The following is a 17,276-nucleotide window of genomic DNA, read 5'->3' as shown; positions in this document are numbered from 1 at the left end:
TCCGGTGATTTAATTGATTCAATTGTACAAGCAAAATCTCAAATTTTAATGATGAAACTTGGTTTTCCGATGGTGAGATAACTAGATAATGCGTTATAATAAATCTATTAAATACCTTTTTCTATTGTTAGAGTAATTTTTTCTATAAATGCAGAATAAAGTGAAAGATAAAATTTTTGGAAAGATTTTTATCTTGTTACGCCAAAGAAGTATAACTTCTAACGCGTGTACATAAGTACAAACACGTTTTTTTTTTGGTTAACTTAAAGCATACGAATCAACCAACAATGCGATTTCGGTTCTTCCTTTAACGATTACTATTCTTTGTCAGTGATACGAGCTAAGACTGATGGATACCAAATTATCTTTCAAATTTTCATCCTTCCATTTACTCTGACTTGGCGATGCTTACCCAGCGCTATCGACTACTACGTAATGCTGTTGTTAAGCCAGTTATTTGTTATAGAGAATTTAAAGTATTTTCAGCAAGGCAAAACGGTAGTAGGTCCTCGGGAAGGGCATTTGCGATGGCGATCGAAGGCAATGTTTACATAATTGAAGGTTTCAAATAAGTAGGTGATTAAAGCTCCAAGAGCAACACTATGGCAGTGGGATATTAATAAGCTAAGGAGCTAGTCTGTAAAAACATTAACTATTATAATCAAATGACTCCAATGGAAAAATAATGCATTGTTTTAATATTGCAACAATTAATGTAGTGAGTGGGAATTATAAACTAGTGTGCATGTCTAATCAGCCGCAGAGGGCAGCTTTTAACGTAATTAATGGGCTGGCTTCTATGAACTATGACTGGCCATGAACACACAATCAAATAATAACAATTAAGGAGCATTTGTATCACGTGCCCAGCATTAGCCCAGTGGTTAGGACTTCGACTTCACTTTCGGAGGGACGAGTTCGAATCCCAGCACGCTAATCTCACTTTTCTAAGTTATGTGCTTTTTTTAAGTAATTAAAATATCACTTGCTTAAACAGTAAAGGAAAAAATTGCGAGGAAATGCATGCCGTGAAAGTTCTACATAATGTTCTCAAAGGTGTGTGGAGTCCACCACTACTCACTGGGCCAGCGTGGTAGACTACGGCCTTATCACGCGATGTCCAAGTTTTGCTCACGAATTTTCAACGTTTTTAAGAATAGCTTGTTAACTTTAAAAGTTTACCTACTAAATATTTGGAAAATCAAGAGTTATTTTTTTATTTATACTGTATAAGTTTCAAGTAGTTGTAATATAGGCGTGGTGACAAAAGGCGTCCTTATAGCTAAGCAGGGATCTCTACCAGGCAAACAGGTTTTCTTTTCAAAACTAAAACGAAAATGAGGGTACACTGTTAAATACATGCATACTAATAAATAAACAAGACTACACACTAATAGTAATAGTCGTCTTTATTGAGCGATATAATTAGCCTTAACAGCATTTTTAGATATGCCCTAACAATGTTTGGCTTTTAAGATGATGCCTCAGTCATTATAAGACTGGTAAATAGGTATAATTCAAGCATCGGTAATATGAGAAATTTGGCTTGCTAGTTAGCAAAGACAGGTAATAATATGGATAGTTAATTGCCACACCATCCCGTTCTTACGGATTTTCTCCCGCCAAAGTTGTCTGGCAGAGACCACTTTAGCGATAAGACCACCTTGCACGCAAATTGTTTATTTTGAGGTATTTTCTGACTGTGATTTTCTGTTTCTTTTTCTGTAATATATGTGTGTGTTATAAAGTTTTACAACAAACAAAATTTTACACAAAAATATTTTTTTGTTTCATTAGCATTCAAATGTAGAGAAGTTTGGACAAGCCTCGAGCTGGAGCGGGCCTTCAACCTCGGTTTGGACGCTGCTCTCCTGCTGATTCCATTTTTCATCATGTCCTTCGCATATTGCCTCATCGTGACAAAGCTTTGGAGGGGAATGAGACACGAGATAAAACATAACTTTAACTGGCAAAAAAATTGTAAGTTTTCTCTGAGTAGGTATTTTTAAATCAAAACTTGCTTAATTGACCAAGACTTCTGACCGCGTTAGCCAATTAAAAGCGGTTTCAAACCCCGGAAATGAAATTTAAAATCAAAACCCTAACAACTGGGAAATTAAATTTATTTATTACTAGAAGTCTATAACATATTCAAACCTACCTGGGCTAAACACAGATTCTTCAAAAAGATTTAAAAAGTTTTTTTAAGGCTCTTATATTTAGGAAATGGATGAACTCTACCCCCGTTCATACTAAACTATACTCGAAAACCCGTTGACAGTATCTACTTTTAGTAAAACTGCAAGTTAGTCGCTGTACAAATAAACTTATTAAGGGCATTATAGAATTTCAAAATAACTTTACATATAAAGCAGAACTGATGACTTCTGCTACGTTACACTCCGTAATTTCAAACTAACTAAGTCAAATATGGAAAGAACTACATAAAGAAAAAAAAAGAGTTGTTGTACTTATGTATACGCGTTAGAAGTTTTACTTCTTTAGCGTATGGGAAAACAATAACTAAAATGCAGTAGTGATTAACGATAAATATTAAAATTAATAAAAAAGATTTTATTTAAATAAAAAAGGTTTTATTAACGTTATAATATTTATTTATTCACACTGTTTGTACTGTTACGAAACATGTGTTCTAAATATAAAATACTAGAATATACAACTTAAACATAGTTATCGATTTTCATACCACCTAGAACTAACTTTACGATGTAGAATTCAGGTGCGCGCGAATCGTAAAAATTCACTCTCATCGTTTTTCTCCATCGCGCCAAAAGAAGTATAACTTCAAAAATATTTTATGTCCACTTTAAATTATCACTTATTTAAAATGTTAAATAAGTGATAATTTATTTTATATATGGCTATGATTTATCATATGGCAGAGTACTTTCGAATAATACCCTACAAATTTATGTGGGAAATACCACGCAACGCAAGCGCTCAAATCCTCATTACGAATAATAACACTTTAATACATTCTTCATTTTGAAGAAATCCAGTTTACATCCTTTGGATCTGGTGATACAGACAGACGGTCTGTTCCTTTGTTAATATAAGATGTGTTCTTTGTATCATTAAACACTTATTTGTATTTATTACAGCACAATGTCTTAATTACATCAAGACACCATGACTTCCGATTGCCTGAAAAGATTTTTAATGTTTGGGGTATCATTACAATACTCACAAAATCCCGAGAGACCGACAATATTTTTTTTACAAAAAGAACATGGATCTATTTATAAATGTTGGAATTTGCAAAATGTCCGATAATCTGGTTGTTTTAATTCATCACTATCATCATCATCATATCAACCCATTACCGGCCCACTACAGGGCACGGGTCTCCTCCCACAGTGAAAAGTAAGGCCGTAAAGGGTGTAAGTCCACCACGCTAGCCCAGTGTGGATTGGTGGACTTCACACACCTTTGAGAACATTATGGAAAACTCTCAGGTATGCAGGTTTCCTCACGATGTTTTCCTTCACTGTTGAACCAAGTGGTATTTTAATTGCTTTAAACGCACATAACTTACTTGCCCCCAAAAGTCAAGTCGAAGTCCCACCCACTAGGCTATCACCGCTTTTTTTTAATTCCGTACTTGTTATCACCTCGTTTAGAATACAGTAAACTTTTTGTTCGCAGTGACGAATGAAAATGCCTGTAAAAACAACCACGTACTGGCCACCACGCCTATATTACAAGGCAACGATTCTGAGCTTTGCTGCAGAAATGGCTGCAATCTGAAGAAAATAACAAAGGTTAGTTTTGTACATTAACATTCATCTCTATACCCATCGGATTCTCCTTCTTTTCGCGGAGTATATAGTTGACTAAAAACAACCTCTTTGGCGCTTTGGTGAGCGCTGTTGACTAATAAGTGGAGATCCCGGGTTCAATTCCCGGCGTGGGGATAAATTGAAACTGAAAGACGTGTGCCGAGGGATTTATCGATGTTGCCTAGAAATCGATAGGGCCTACCTATTATAGGTTTAATATAACTGTCATACTAATAGGCCAGCCCGTTACCAACTTCGACTGAAATTAACTTAAGATTAAAATACTCCATCTTAAAAGTCCATCCGTCTTCTGTAACTTTCTAGCAAAACAAAATCGCGAGTGAAAATTAAGACACTAAGTTCTAAAGTTGTAACGAAGTTTTAGTTTCATTGGAAACGGATAACATGTAACTAATATCATAAACTTTATAACTGAATTAGTTACCTGACACCCAACCAGATTACCTAGCTTGAAAGTGAAGTTAGTGTTTACAGTATTGCATGTTACAAGTTATCAAAGATAATGTCAAAGTCAAAGTCAAAGTCAAATAGGCACAAGGATGGCATTTTAGATGCGTTGATTACGTACAAAATGTGTACATAGTAGTGAGTAGTAATGGCGATAACTACATTCGTAAACTTAAAACTATAGCCACGAGGGTTCCACACGCGCAATGGTATAAGAAGCAGCACACAGCTAACTTAGCCGGGTATTCTTTTTGTTATCACCATCTCACATTGTAGTTTGAAAATATTTAAAAAGCAACCTCGTTAGAGCAATAGATCACACCCAAGCTTTTTTATCGTGTATATCAATAGAATTAATTTATCTGTAAAAAATTTAGTTTACCCCATAAACTGCTGCCAATCTCATTGTATATGCTAGAGTTTAACAATGTGTTTGAACCCATCCACTGCAGCGAGGTTACTATACAATTAATGAATTTCCTGATAACAAGAGTGCTTGGAAGCTGCTCTGTCTTCATTTTCCATCAAATAGAATAATTAATGTAAATTGTTGATGTTGGAAAAGAGCACCTGTTGCGTTTTTCCAGCTTCTTCTCAGAAAAATAAGTTATCACAAGTAATTACAAGTAAACATTTCCTGAGGATGCTCCGTTTTCGGAGCGAAACGTGCGTACATTGCAGATCTGTTTGGTGTGGAATATATAGATTGAAGAAATTATAAATTACACGATACAGATTCTCCTTCTTTTCGCGGAGTATAGCAATTAAGCTTAATCTTTTAATAGCACCGCCCTGCTTATTTATCTGCCGCCAAGCAGCAATACTGTGTTCCGGTCTGGAGTTTGTGGTTGCACGTATAACTACATTCATAAAAGGCTTAACTCTTGCCCTTTTGGTTAATGGACACAGGGCTTCATTAGTATCTGTTCCTTCCATGCCCTGCAAAGTATTGCTCTGTTCATATGCCATAGTTTCCCTCTGACCATTAAGGTCACCCAGCTGCATGCTCCTTCAAATCTGACTATAAAAAAAAACTGTTAACAGTCCTAATTGGGAGGTTTGCTGTGACGTCATTAAGTTACATGTTCTGTATCCTAGCGAATATTCATAAAATATTTACGTTACATATAAACTTATTTGTTGTTACAAACTTAACGCTTCCGCGAATCGAAATTAAAAATGTTTGAATGTAGAGAAACGTTTCAAATACATTCATGTTGTCTTCAGCACAGTTAAATATATAAGTAACTGAAACAGAGAGCTGACGCCAGTGTAACTTAATTGCGTTTAACCATCCGTTAGCTTAGAGGTTCCTAGAGTAATATTGAAACTGCTGTTAACTCTAACTCTAAGCAAGGCAATGTATTTCCACGCAATTGTAACAAAGTCAACTTGGTTCTTCGCAAACATACTGGATGACCGGTGTCGAACTAGTCTGGTTTATACCACAGAATTAGGAGCAGACAGAACCCTCATTCAGCCATCATTGCATGCAGTGCATTGCGACCAAAATCAATGAAATCGCCCTGCGCACGTCTGCTAGCTCACAAACTTTTCCCATTTTCCCCATTATATGGTAAACGTTTATTTATTTATTTATTTATTTTATTTTATTTTGCTAAATATGGGTTAATTATTGGTGTTTAGGATATAAAGTTCCAACATATTCTGTTAATACATTAACATGCAAAATTTAGACATTAAGATTTGGTTTAGACATTAAGTCATCTTAATATTAATCTTATTTGTTTTCAATTATATAAAATAATGTTCTGAGATTTATAGTGTCATATTAAATCATTGTATTAGTTATTTAATCACAATTCTAAGTTTGAATGTCAAATAAATGCAATTAAAATTAAATTAAATTAAATTAAATAACATGTCAGAAAATTGAGGTCATGCAAAATTAAGCAGGAACCACAGATATTTCATGATAACCATAGCAGTTAAGGTATTCTGCGATGGTATAAAATGATTTGTCACACAACTAAAGAAACAGTTTCCTTTTAAAGGTTTTCAAGGGTAGTTTTTTTACATTTATTTCAATTTTATTATATATTTGGCAGCTCATTGCATAAGGCGATTTTAAAGTCAGTGCAAGTCGGTATTTTGGTATTACTAATTTATTTGGATATCGCGTGATACTTTTTGGGTTTAAATCAGTCTTCTTTTCAAAATACTCAATATTTCTATGTACGAATACACATACCTCATATATGTATAAGGAAGGTAAAGTTAGGATTTTATGTTTTTTAAATACAGATCTGCATGATTCAGTAGGATTCATTAGGAGAATGCTTCTGATACATTTTTTCTGTACTATAAAAAGTTTATTTAAATGAATGGATGAGCCCCATATAACTATACCGTAGCGTAAGTTTGACATAACATAACCATGGTATGCAGCAAACGCCGCTTCTACAGAGACGATCTGTCTTAATCGTCGAAGTGTGTATACAAATTTGTTAATTTTATTACAAATGTCGTTAATATGATATGTCCAGTCACAGTGTTCATCTAATTTAATACCTAAAAATTTTACATTATTCTCTATGTCAATCGATTCATTTTTATATATTATTTTTATCACATTTTTGTGGCGTCGTTTGGTTTTAAATTGTATACATTTCGTCTTATTAACATTTACACATAAATTATTACTCTCTAACCATTGGATCGTTTGATATAAGGATTTATTTATTTCCGATTCATGATTCGTTTTATCGTTACATGGTATAATAATTGTCGTGTCATCTGCGAACAAGATTGACGGATACTGAATGCTTTTAGATAGGTCATTAACATAAAAAATAAATAAAAGGGGCCATAAAACACTACCCTGTGGTACACCAGAGTTGTTATTTTTGTATTCCGATTGAAACATAGTCACAGTTTTATCTACCCGCTTAGATATTACAGTTTTTTGTTTCCTATCACTTAGAAATGATTTTAACCAGTCATTAATTTTTCCGCGAAATCCATAACTCTCTAGTTTGTCTAGGAGTTTGAGGTTTAGAACATAAGAGGTAAAATAATAACTTTCAACTGCTGAATAGAGTGAAGTGTCTAAACCACCTGTTCGAGAAACACGAAGTGGAGTGGTTTTTGCTGCTTCAATATTAGTCGTGTACACAGATTCTGTATGTTCTTAATTCTGTGGTTTAAACTAGATCAATACTTTCGTACTTTCACTAGCGATTGCTCGCGTTCTCTGTTTCCTATGGGAACCGTTTGATTTCCTGGAATAAAAAGTAGCATTTGTTACCTACTCTCCGTCCTTTTCACTAAATGTATGCCAACAATCTAGTTAAATGATTGCTTAGTAAGGGCGTAAAGAAAGCACAAGCAAACAAAGAAACAAACACCCTTTAGCATAATGTTAACTGACTTATTCAAGTCCAGTCAAATATTTCTTTATTCAAATAGGCACATAGCTGGCACTTTTGATGGGTTGATTACATACAAAATGTGTCAATAGCAGTGAGTATTGATGGCGATAACCACATTCGTTAACTTAAAACTAGAGCTACGAGGGTTCCAAGCGCACTATGGTCTAAGAAGAAACCCCCAACAAACTTAGCCGGGTGTTCTTTTAGTTATCACCATCTCATTCATTTATTTCAAATAGGAAACTGAATCGAAACTGGATGCCGAGAGGAAAACACAGACTTGCTGGGTGCATACGGACTTTGAGTTTCGGCACGTGGTCCGATCGACCCATATCGACAAAAGCATCGAGGCTAAGCGAAAGGTAATGAATTTAATAATATTGTAGTAACACTAAAGTACACAAAACTAATAAAAAACTTATCTACACGCGTTAGAACTTAACTTCTTATAATCTAATAAATCTATTAAATAAAGAAGATAAAAATCTTTCCAAAAATTTCATCTTTCCCCTTATTCTACGTTTGTAGAAAAAACTAAACTAACAATAGAAAAACGGTATTTGATACATTGAAAGTTTTATTATAACGCATTATCTAGTTATCTCATTATCGGACAACCAAGTTTCACTCAACATTAAAATTTGAGATTTTTGTACAATTGAAACAATTAAAAAACCGGAATGAGCCCGCAGACAATTGAAAGTTTACACTGTCAACCCTTTTTAAAGTCAAACTAAAATGTTGACTATAGCTAACTTCAGGGTGTCGTTTTTTGTGACACTGATTTTCAGTCGGCACCATGTACCAGGTGTAACCACGGAAATGCCTACCCACCCAGTTACCACAATTTAATATTATAATTTAATAATAAACTAAGATAAATTTCTAAAAGTAAAAAAAAAATACAGCAATAAAATAATTACTACTAAATTAACTATACCAACCCCGAACTATATTATAATAATAACATAAAACTAATATATAATTATATAAAAATAAAAATAAAAAGGTTCATAAATCGATAATCCATATATGCAAGTATTACTAATAAATAAATATAATAATCGCAAGTTAGTTTTGAGCTATTTTTGGTTTGATAACCAAATTTATCTTATTGTTTATTATTTATTATATGTTACATTCAATAATACATGGCTGGACTACAAATGTTGCATATTGAATAGATACAGGCGTTACTTAGCGGAATGCCATGCAAAAAGCAGTTTTTTTTCATGTATATATATTATGAAATTAAATTAATTCTGCTTTACGCGGAGTAGATACAGCAAATTAAGCTTAATTTTCATAAAATACCAGTGTTGATTCGGTGTTGGTCTAATGAAAGTCGTCAAAATACTGATACCTCTTATATTTCACAGGTCATAAGGATGTTGTTCGTGATAATATTTGAGTTTTTCGTGTGCTGGACTCCGCTACATGTCATCAACACGGTAAAACTTATTAAATCTTAAGGTTCAACCTGAATTTTGTTTATTTGTTTTTTATTTAGTAAATTTGACGACTTTTCTGGCACACTGAAAAGCCTGTGGTCTTATAAGTGGAGAGCCCTAGTTCGAATTTTAAAACTTCTGAATTTTTTCTGGTCTGAATGGGAGGTGTTAGTTGTGTCTGGTTACTATCTTATAAATAAAGTGCCGCCAAGCGATTGAACGTTCCGGTGCGATCTCGTGTTGAAACCGAGTAGGGGTATAGTTTTAATATACCCATATCTAAAAGGTTGGCCCGCTAAATGTTAGTCTGCATCATCGCTACCAATCAGGTGATATTGCAGTTAAGCTACAACTTGTACTCCTGTAAAAAAACTGGTGTGTCCTTATTTACACGCGTAAGAACTAAGAAGTTATAAGTCTTTGGCGTAACAAGATAAAAATCTTTTCAAAAATTTGTCCTTTCGCCTTATTCTACGTTTGTAGAAAAAACTAAACTAACATAAATAAAAATAAAAAAATACAATAAAAATAAAAATAAAAAAAAATTAGAAAAATAAAATGTTGACTATAGCTTACTTCATGGTGTCGGTTTTTTGTGACGGTGTGCGCGCGCATCGTAAAAATTTACTCTCACCATTTTTCCCTAATGCGCCAAAAGAAGTATAACTTCAAAAATACTGCAAATATGGAAAACGTAATGCTTAGAGAAGGAAAATGGATGGAGTTATTGTACTTTGAACTCTGGACATACACTGATAGTATGTAAAACACATTTTCAGTTATTATAGGAAATAGTTTTGGAATAATGAAACGACTTGTAAGCTATAAATTAAATAATTATATAAGGAAGGTATACTAATTTACGTCACGTTAACTAGCACAGTTTGAACACTACCGGAAGGAAATGGCGCAGTTCTGGCATTTTCAAATCTATTATAGTTTCATTGCATACGGGCTATTTGCAACGTAGGGCCATTAGAAAGTTGTAAACCGCTTTTTAGGAAATTAGGTATTCTACCACTGCCTTGTATGTATATAAGTGTATATTTGTTAAAATATATCCAAATTAATTCAAAATAAATTGTGAATATAATGCGTATAAAGTCGTCAGATGTCCCAACAAGCTCTGTACTGCAAAACTATGCAATAGTACATATATGAAATGTGCTTGCGGTATTGCTGAAAAAATACATAATAAATTACCAACCGATCTCGATATCATGAATATAATATGTTTAAGAATAAATTAAGTAAAACGCTTCTCGAAAAATGTTATTATGATGTTAAAGAATATTTATTATAAACTGAAAAATTTTAAATATAAATTATGGAACATTTTATACGATTGGTTATTCATTTATTTATTTACTGTCATTTTTAATTTTATCATGTGTTTGTAGTGTTTATTTTAATTTAATTTGACATTAAATCAAGGTTGATCTTTTTAATCCATGAACCAAATTTGCAAACTATTATGTTATGCTCTCTAAACTGACTAAGTTTATTGTTTACCAACATCTTGATATTGTACAAACGTTCTTGCGAATAAATGATTATTATTATTATTATTAGTGTCACGGTATTTGTCCGGGATGAACTCCGAAACTACCGAACCAATTTTAACCTTTGACGTATGTTTTATTTTTACTTAGGAGATAGGATAGTTCATATTATATCAATTTAGAATTGCAAAATTGTTTGATTGCAATTTATTTGTTTAGTATATAAGAAACGCGTGGTTGGGGTCTGCTAGCAATAATATATTTGATATTAAATTAAAGAAATATATTTGTAAAATAAGATTAGTTTTTGCATTAATTAAGACAGAAACCGACAGTTAGTGACAGTAACCGACCGAAAGTTTTCTTAAATGAAAGTCAAATTTATTTGCAGGACCTAAATATGTCAAAATTTATCAATTCATAAAAATATTGACAGCTTTAATTTACTCCATAGGGAAGTTTGTTTCATTGATAGAGCTATAGCTAGAGCATTTAAATCTGTTGTAAGACTTTTTTTTAATAAATAAACCACTGGATTTTTTTTAAAACCAAATTTGAATAAATTCAAATATGGAATGAAAGTTGTGATGAACAGGAACATCTTCTATACTAGAAACTGCTAGAAGAAAAGATTGGGCCTTGCTAATAAAATTTTGTAGGTGATAAGTTTGATAATGTGCTATCTCTCTCTATCGTCCATAATTTGATATTTAAAAGAAGAAGACTAAACAATGCGCTACTATGCAACCGCTGTACAACGTTTATTTATATTGTCGTCTTAAAGGCTAACGAGTAATCTCATTAATTTGAATGTGGAAACATTTCGCGAATGTGATTAGTGGAGTTTTGTCTCTAATTATGATAAAGATGAGGGCGTATTCGAATCTTTTATTTGGTTTCAAATTGGAAGCAATCTTTGTATGTTAATTAATTTGAATATTATTTTAATGGTTCTTTAATTTAATCGATTATGCCTCCAGAGTCCCATATAATTTGGTAACATTAGATGTAGAAGTCACGGTTTTATTCATACACTTATTTTAAGTATTACTTCGCACACGTACAACTTCTATAAATATTTTACTTCCTATACAGAGTTACAGCTGCTATTCTACTTCCAACTCGTGATTTTAGGTTTCGATTGGTGTTCTTTTGCTCTCTTTGTCTTTTCGTTCGGCTCCATATGATTTTAGCGTGATTTTAACCTTTCTGAAGACTTCGATTAACTAATGAAGGACAAATTTTCCAAATGTTGCATTTTCTCTCGTCTGGTCTGGTGGGAGGATTCAGCCGTGGCTAGTTACCACTCTACCGACAAACACGTGCCGCTAAGCTATTTAGGGTCTCGGTGCGATGTCGAGTCGAAACAAATTAGGGGTATGACCACCACACTCCCTAACAGGTTAGCCTGCTACCATCTTAGACTGCATCATCACTTTCCACCAGGTGAGATTGTAGCCAGTGCTAACTTGTAGTGGAATAAAAGAAAATCAAAAAAGTTTTAACTTTTAGCGCGTTTATCAAAATCGAACTATTTCGGAATTTTGATTCCTGGAATCGAAACCAGGCCCTCTTGAACTGTTGACAAACCTAGCAATTATGCCCTAAGTTTATAGGAAAAAGTTAAAATGTAATCATTATCAAACATTAGTAGTATAAAAGCACAGTAAAGTCGACTTTTGTTTTTTATTCAAAGTTAATAATTTTCCTCTGCCAGACGATTTAACGCAAATAGCCTAATCTTTCAAAGTATACGCCCTTGGAAGCAAGTGGAAGTTACGACTTCTAAAAGGTGACAGCTGCTACGTTCTAATATGATCAAAACATATTTTACCCGGACACTTGACCGCGTGGAGTTGTACTTTTCTTAAATATTTGATATCTCTTTGGAAAGTCTCGGGAAGTACCTATGCTATGCGTCACAAAGAACTGTTCGTAACTCTGGCTAAAACTCAGAAAGGGCTTAAATTATAAAAAAAAGGTTGAGAATAATCCAACGCTTAAAAAGTCCTAGCAAAAAAACCCGAGTTGATTCTCGGCACAGAGATAGTTGGAAGAGTGTGGAAATTACATAGTCTATTAATGGTTCTGGAAATCATTCTTATTTTTTATTGCAATCACTATGGGTAACGTCGCGACTCACAGCTCGTTTGTTGTATATGAGTTAACTTTTTTAGCTGTATCTCTTTCCTATTTTGATATCGTTTATATCCATTGCGCTTCTCATATTATAAGAATCAATAATAATCCCTTCAAATATTATAAACGTGAATGTAAGTTTGTTTGTTACGCTTTCACGCGAAAACTACTGAACCAATAAACATGAAACTTTTAAAAAAAATATTCTTGGAGGTATTAGAAATAACATAGTATACTTTTCATTAAAAAAAGTGCGTAAATATTGTTTTTTTTTTTTTTTTGAAAATTATTAATTTAGAATTAGTTTTTTTTTTTCCTTTTGTATATATAATCTTGTATATTTAGTTTCACTTTTCAATTTTTTTTTCCTTTTTTACATATTCTTATCTTCATTGGCGTCGACTTGTATAGTTATAAGCATGTTGTAGCTACCTAGAAGTTGAATTGTATGTGTTTCTAATAGCTCAGGCTATTATAAAACGTCAATGTATTACATGTGATGGTGCTTTAAATAAATAAGGTGTCAAAGCGTTTTAAGCGAATGATTTTTAAAATATTTCTTTATATCTTCTTGATATGTACATATAATCATTTGTTGACAGATTTATCTTTTCTACCCCGAGGAGCTGTACCAGTACATCGGCTCCAAGGGCATCGTTAGTCTACAGTTACTGGCCTACTGTTCTTCCTGCTGCAATCCCATCACGTACTGCTTCATGAACCGGAAGTTCCGACAGGCCTTCATTGTCCTCTTCAAAAGCTGCAAATTGCTGCGGTAAGTGGGAATGCCAAGAGGTGGATGGATTGCGTGGAACTGGGTATGTTCATGCATAGTGAACTATGCCTCGTAGGTTTAGAGGTTAGCATGTTCAACTACGGATCGCGAGGTCTTGAGTTCGAATCCCGGGTCGGGCCAAAAATAGATATGGATTGTTTTTTTTCGGTTAAAGAATTTTCATTACCAGAGCGGAATTAGGAAATTGGCAATGTCAAGCGCGTCTCAGTAAGCACGCTAAGCTATGTCCCTTGCCTTATCACTTGTGATAATAGTTGTTAAAACCCACCAACCCGAATTGGAGCAGCGTGGTGGTTCTGATAAACCGTCTCTCCTAACAGAAATGAGACTTGTGCCCTGCAGTGGGATGATAATAGGCTGCGGATGAGTATGATGATGTTGATGTATAGTGAGTTGATGGCTAATAAAATGCTCGTAGTGTGGGGTCAGGGGAAAGTCCAAGTCAAATATTTCTTTCGTCAAATAAATTAATATACTACGACTGGTTTGGGGTGAGGGCAAAGTCTAAGTAAATATTTCTTTCGTCAAATAAGTTAATATACTACGACAATACACACATCGCCATCTAGCCTCCAAGTAAGCGTAGCTTGTGTTATAGTCATACTAAGATGACCGATGAATATTTTTATGAATATACGTTTATATGTTTATTAAAAGTATTTATTATAAATTAAACCATACAGATTCTCCTGCTGTTCCCGAAGTATAACAAATTAAGCTTAATTTTCATAATATCTTATGGATTTCCGCAAAGTAATGCCAGCTTCTATCCAATATTTACACTCCACATCAAATCGAAAATTGTTGTTGTTGGTGAAATTGCAGTTGTTGTTTCTTAAGAATTATTCATTGCAAAGTCAACATCTCCTGAGGATTCTTCGGTGTCGGAGAGAAACGTGCGTAGAGAGCACATTGCCGTGGATCTATTTTGTGTAGAGTATAAAGATAGAAGAAATTATAAATAACACCGTACGGATTTTCCTACTATTCGCGGAATAAAGCTAACTAAGCTTAATTTCGTAAAATGATTTTCGAAGAACGACAGGCTTTTTTTATTTAGCGGGTAAATATACTATACCTAGTAAAGGCGTACCAGGTGAACAGAAATATAAGAATAATCATCGTCACATCACAATCGATTGACGTTCTTTCTTGTCGTTCTTCGTCTCCACTAGGGATATGAACAGAGTATTATGTCACGTGGCAGACTGCAATTCAATAATGTAGGAGAAAGAAGTAGTAGTAGAAGAACATTTTGTGACAGAGCTCGTACGTCCGTCGCTATGCTCATTTCCTCCGCCTAGCAACATTGCCGTAGCACTCTGAAGGGCATGGTTGCCAGTGTATATATATTATATATTAGTTTATTATTTTATATTTATTTATCATATTTTTCTTATTTGTGCAATTTGGTTTACGTATTAGTATTAAGCTATTTTGATGGAGGTTTATAATAATTTTACACCACCTGTCCGCTGTCGCTCATGTTGTCCTAATCCAAAGGTTGCCAGAGATTGCCACTAAGCGATAAGGCCGCCTTTATTATTCTACTACCGTCGTCGTATTTCTATTATTATTTTATTTCCTAACTTCATGATGGTGTACAAATGAAGAGGTTAATAATAATTAATAATAATAATTACAGGCCAATGAGGCTGAACACATAAGTCTCAGCTTAATGGATACAGGACGGTATTTTGTAGAATGTGATCCTTGCACGCACTGCTTAGCGTACTCTGTTTATTGGCCTTGATTTTCCACTGTCCGCTCCCTCCGTCAATTATTACTATAAATAAAGACCAAAGCAATACAATCGATCTGACTTGTGATAGCCCTTGTGTTAAAAAAACCAAGCCTCAAATAGATCTCCCCTTTTTAAATAGCCACAATAAAATAAAAAAATACATTAGAATTAGTAAAATAATAAAAAAAACTCAAAAATTAGTAAAAAACCAGAAGAAAAGCAGTGAAAACCTGATACTAAGAAAAGAACGTTCAGTTTTGTTAAATAAGTTAAATACCTTTTCTCTTTCTTTTCAAAGTAGCAGGGAAAAATATGAGAGTGAAATCCAAACCTTAAATGATGTTATTCAACAGCTGGAAGACTCACTTAAAACTATGACTATTAAATATGAGCTGTCAAAAAAGCAGATTGATGAACAAATTCTGGCAGCTGATGAGTTGTTAGCTCTAGGTACCTACAATATGGCTCGTTTTGAGTCATTGGCAAATAAATGTCAATGTTCTCAAGATATACCTACGGCTAACCTAGACTTAAGTAGTAGTATTTTGTCCTCTAATAAGCTAGAGACCTGCCAAGAGCAGTGTGAAAGTATTATTCCTGTCACTACATCCTTAGATTATAATTTATCAAGTAAGCATAAAAAACACACTTTAGTAATTTCAGACAAGCTAGGTAAAGGTTTTGGTCCTATTATGAACTGTTACCTAGATCACTCAGTGACTAATAGATGTTCACCGGGGGCTAATTTAGACTATCTTATTGATAGTTTGAACATAGACAGTTTAGATGTGAATAAAAATGTTATATTTTTGTTAGGAGACAGCTTAAATGTAAAAAAGACACAAATTATAAGATGTGTAGAAAAATTGCTGGCTTTGCATGAAAAATCTAAATGTAGATTTGTTATGTGTGCCTTTCCGTACTGTGGCACACTTAGTTCTAAGCGAAATAAGCAAATTTATAATTTAAATTTATTAATTTATAACTTGACATGCCGTCATAGTGAGGCAGTTTTTTATTTTGATGTGAATAAATTTATTTCACCACTGTTATTGACTAGGGATACTTTTTATCTGTCAAAAAAATGTAAGCAACATATAGCCTCATTATTAGCTTACAATTTAAATGATACAGTTACAAGTGTTGTAACTAAGTCTATTGACAACTTTACAAATTGTACTTTAGGTACCAATATTTCTGATAATGACCCAAGTACTTGTTCAAGTACTAAGAAAATTTCTTATAATTATTTAAACTAGATAGCCAGACAACGGAGAAGCTCTCCAATATGAACATTGTACATCAAAATATACAGAGCTTAACCGGCAAAGAAATTGAAATAGAACTGTTTGTGGAAAAACTCAATATACACATTCTGTGTATTACTGAGCATTGGCTCACTGGTGCACATCCAGCAGTTATCTTAAGGAATTTCAAAATGTCAAGTGTGTTCTTCAGAAGGACTGCAATTCATGGTGGGTCCTTAATTTTTGTACACAATAATATAACTTGTAAGGAGCGAAAAGACATAGTTAGTCTTTCTGTTGAACGCACTGTAGAACTATCTTGTGTGGAGCTGGAGCGATTTATAATAGTGTGTGTATATCGTCCCCCCTCAGGTGATTTTAGCCTTTTTGAGGATGTAATGGAAGATGTGCTTAAGCGATTGTCTGTATCCACAAAAAAAGCAATAGTATGCGGGGATTTTAATGTTGATATTTTACTTAGTAATGCAACTACGACTAGGTTGCTAAACTTATTTAAATGTTTTAATTTAAATTATGCTTTTAGTGAACCTACTAGAATCACAGCAACCTCAGCATCGTGTTTAGATAATATTTTTCACAACTGTGAGATCTTAGGTAAATCGATAATAACCAACTTAAGATCAGATCATTGTGGCCAACAAATTACTGTTTTGAATAATATAAACAAAGATAAACATATCGTCAAGTGTAGGCCGATAACTAAGAGCAAATTGACG

General features: G+C 33.6%; 1 protein-coding gene across 1 annotated transcript in view; it reads left to right on the top strand.

The window, feature by feature from the left end:
- LOC120623832 (cholecystokinin receptor-like) overlaps nt 1-17,276 on the top strand; it is a 57,193-nt gene that overhangs the window by 25,004 nt on the left and 14,913 nt on the right. Inside the window, exons 4-8 of the mRNA XM_039890096.1 lie at nt 1,798-1,980; nt 3,667-3,782; nt 7,900-8,022; nt 9,040-9,111; nt 13,355-13,527. Coding sequence (XP_039746030.1) covers nt 1,798-1,980; nt 3,667-3,782; nt 7,900-8,022; nt 9,040-9,111; nt 13,355-13,527 — 667 coding nt within the window. The remainder of the gene's footprint in view (nt 1-1,797; nt 1,981-3,666; nt 3,783-7,899; nt 8,023-9,039; nt 9,112-13,354; nt 13,528-17,276) is intronic.

This window comes from Pararge aegeria, chromosome 5 (assembly GCF_905163445.1).
Source record: "Pararge aegeria chromosome 5, ilParAegt1.1, whole genome shotgun sequence".
NCBI classification, from domain to species: domain Eukaryota; kingdom Metazoa; phylum Arthropoda; class Insecta; order Lepidoptera; family Nymphalidae; genus Pararge; species Pararge aegeria.
The sequence above is the reverse complement of the archived record's forward strand: the minus strand, read 5'-3'. Positions and strand labels throughout refer to the sequence as shown.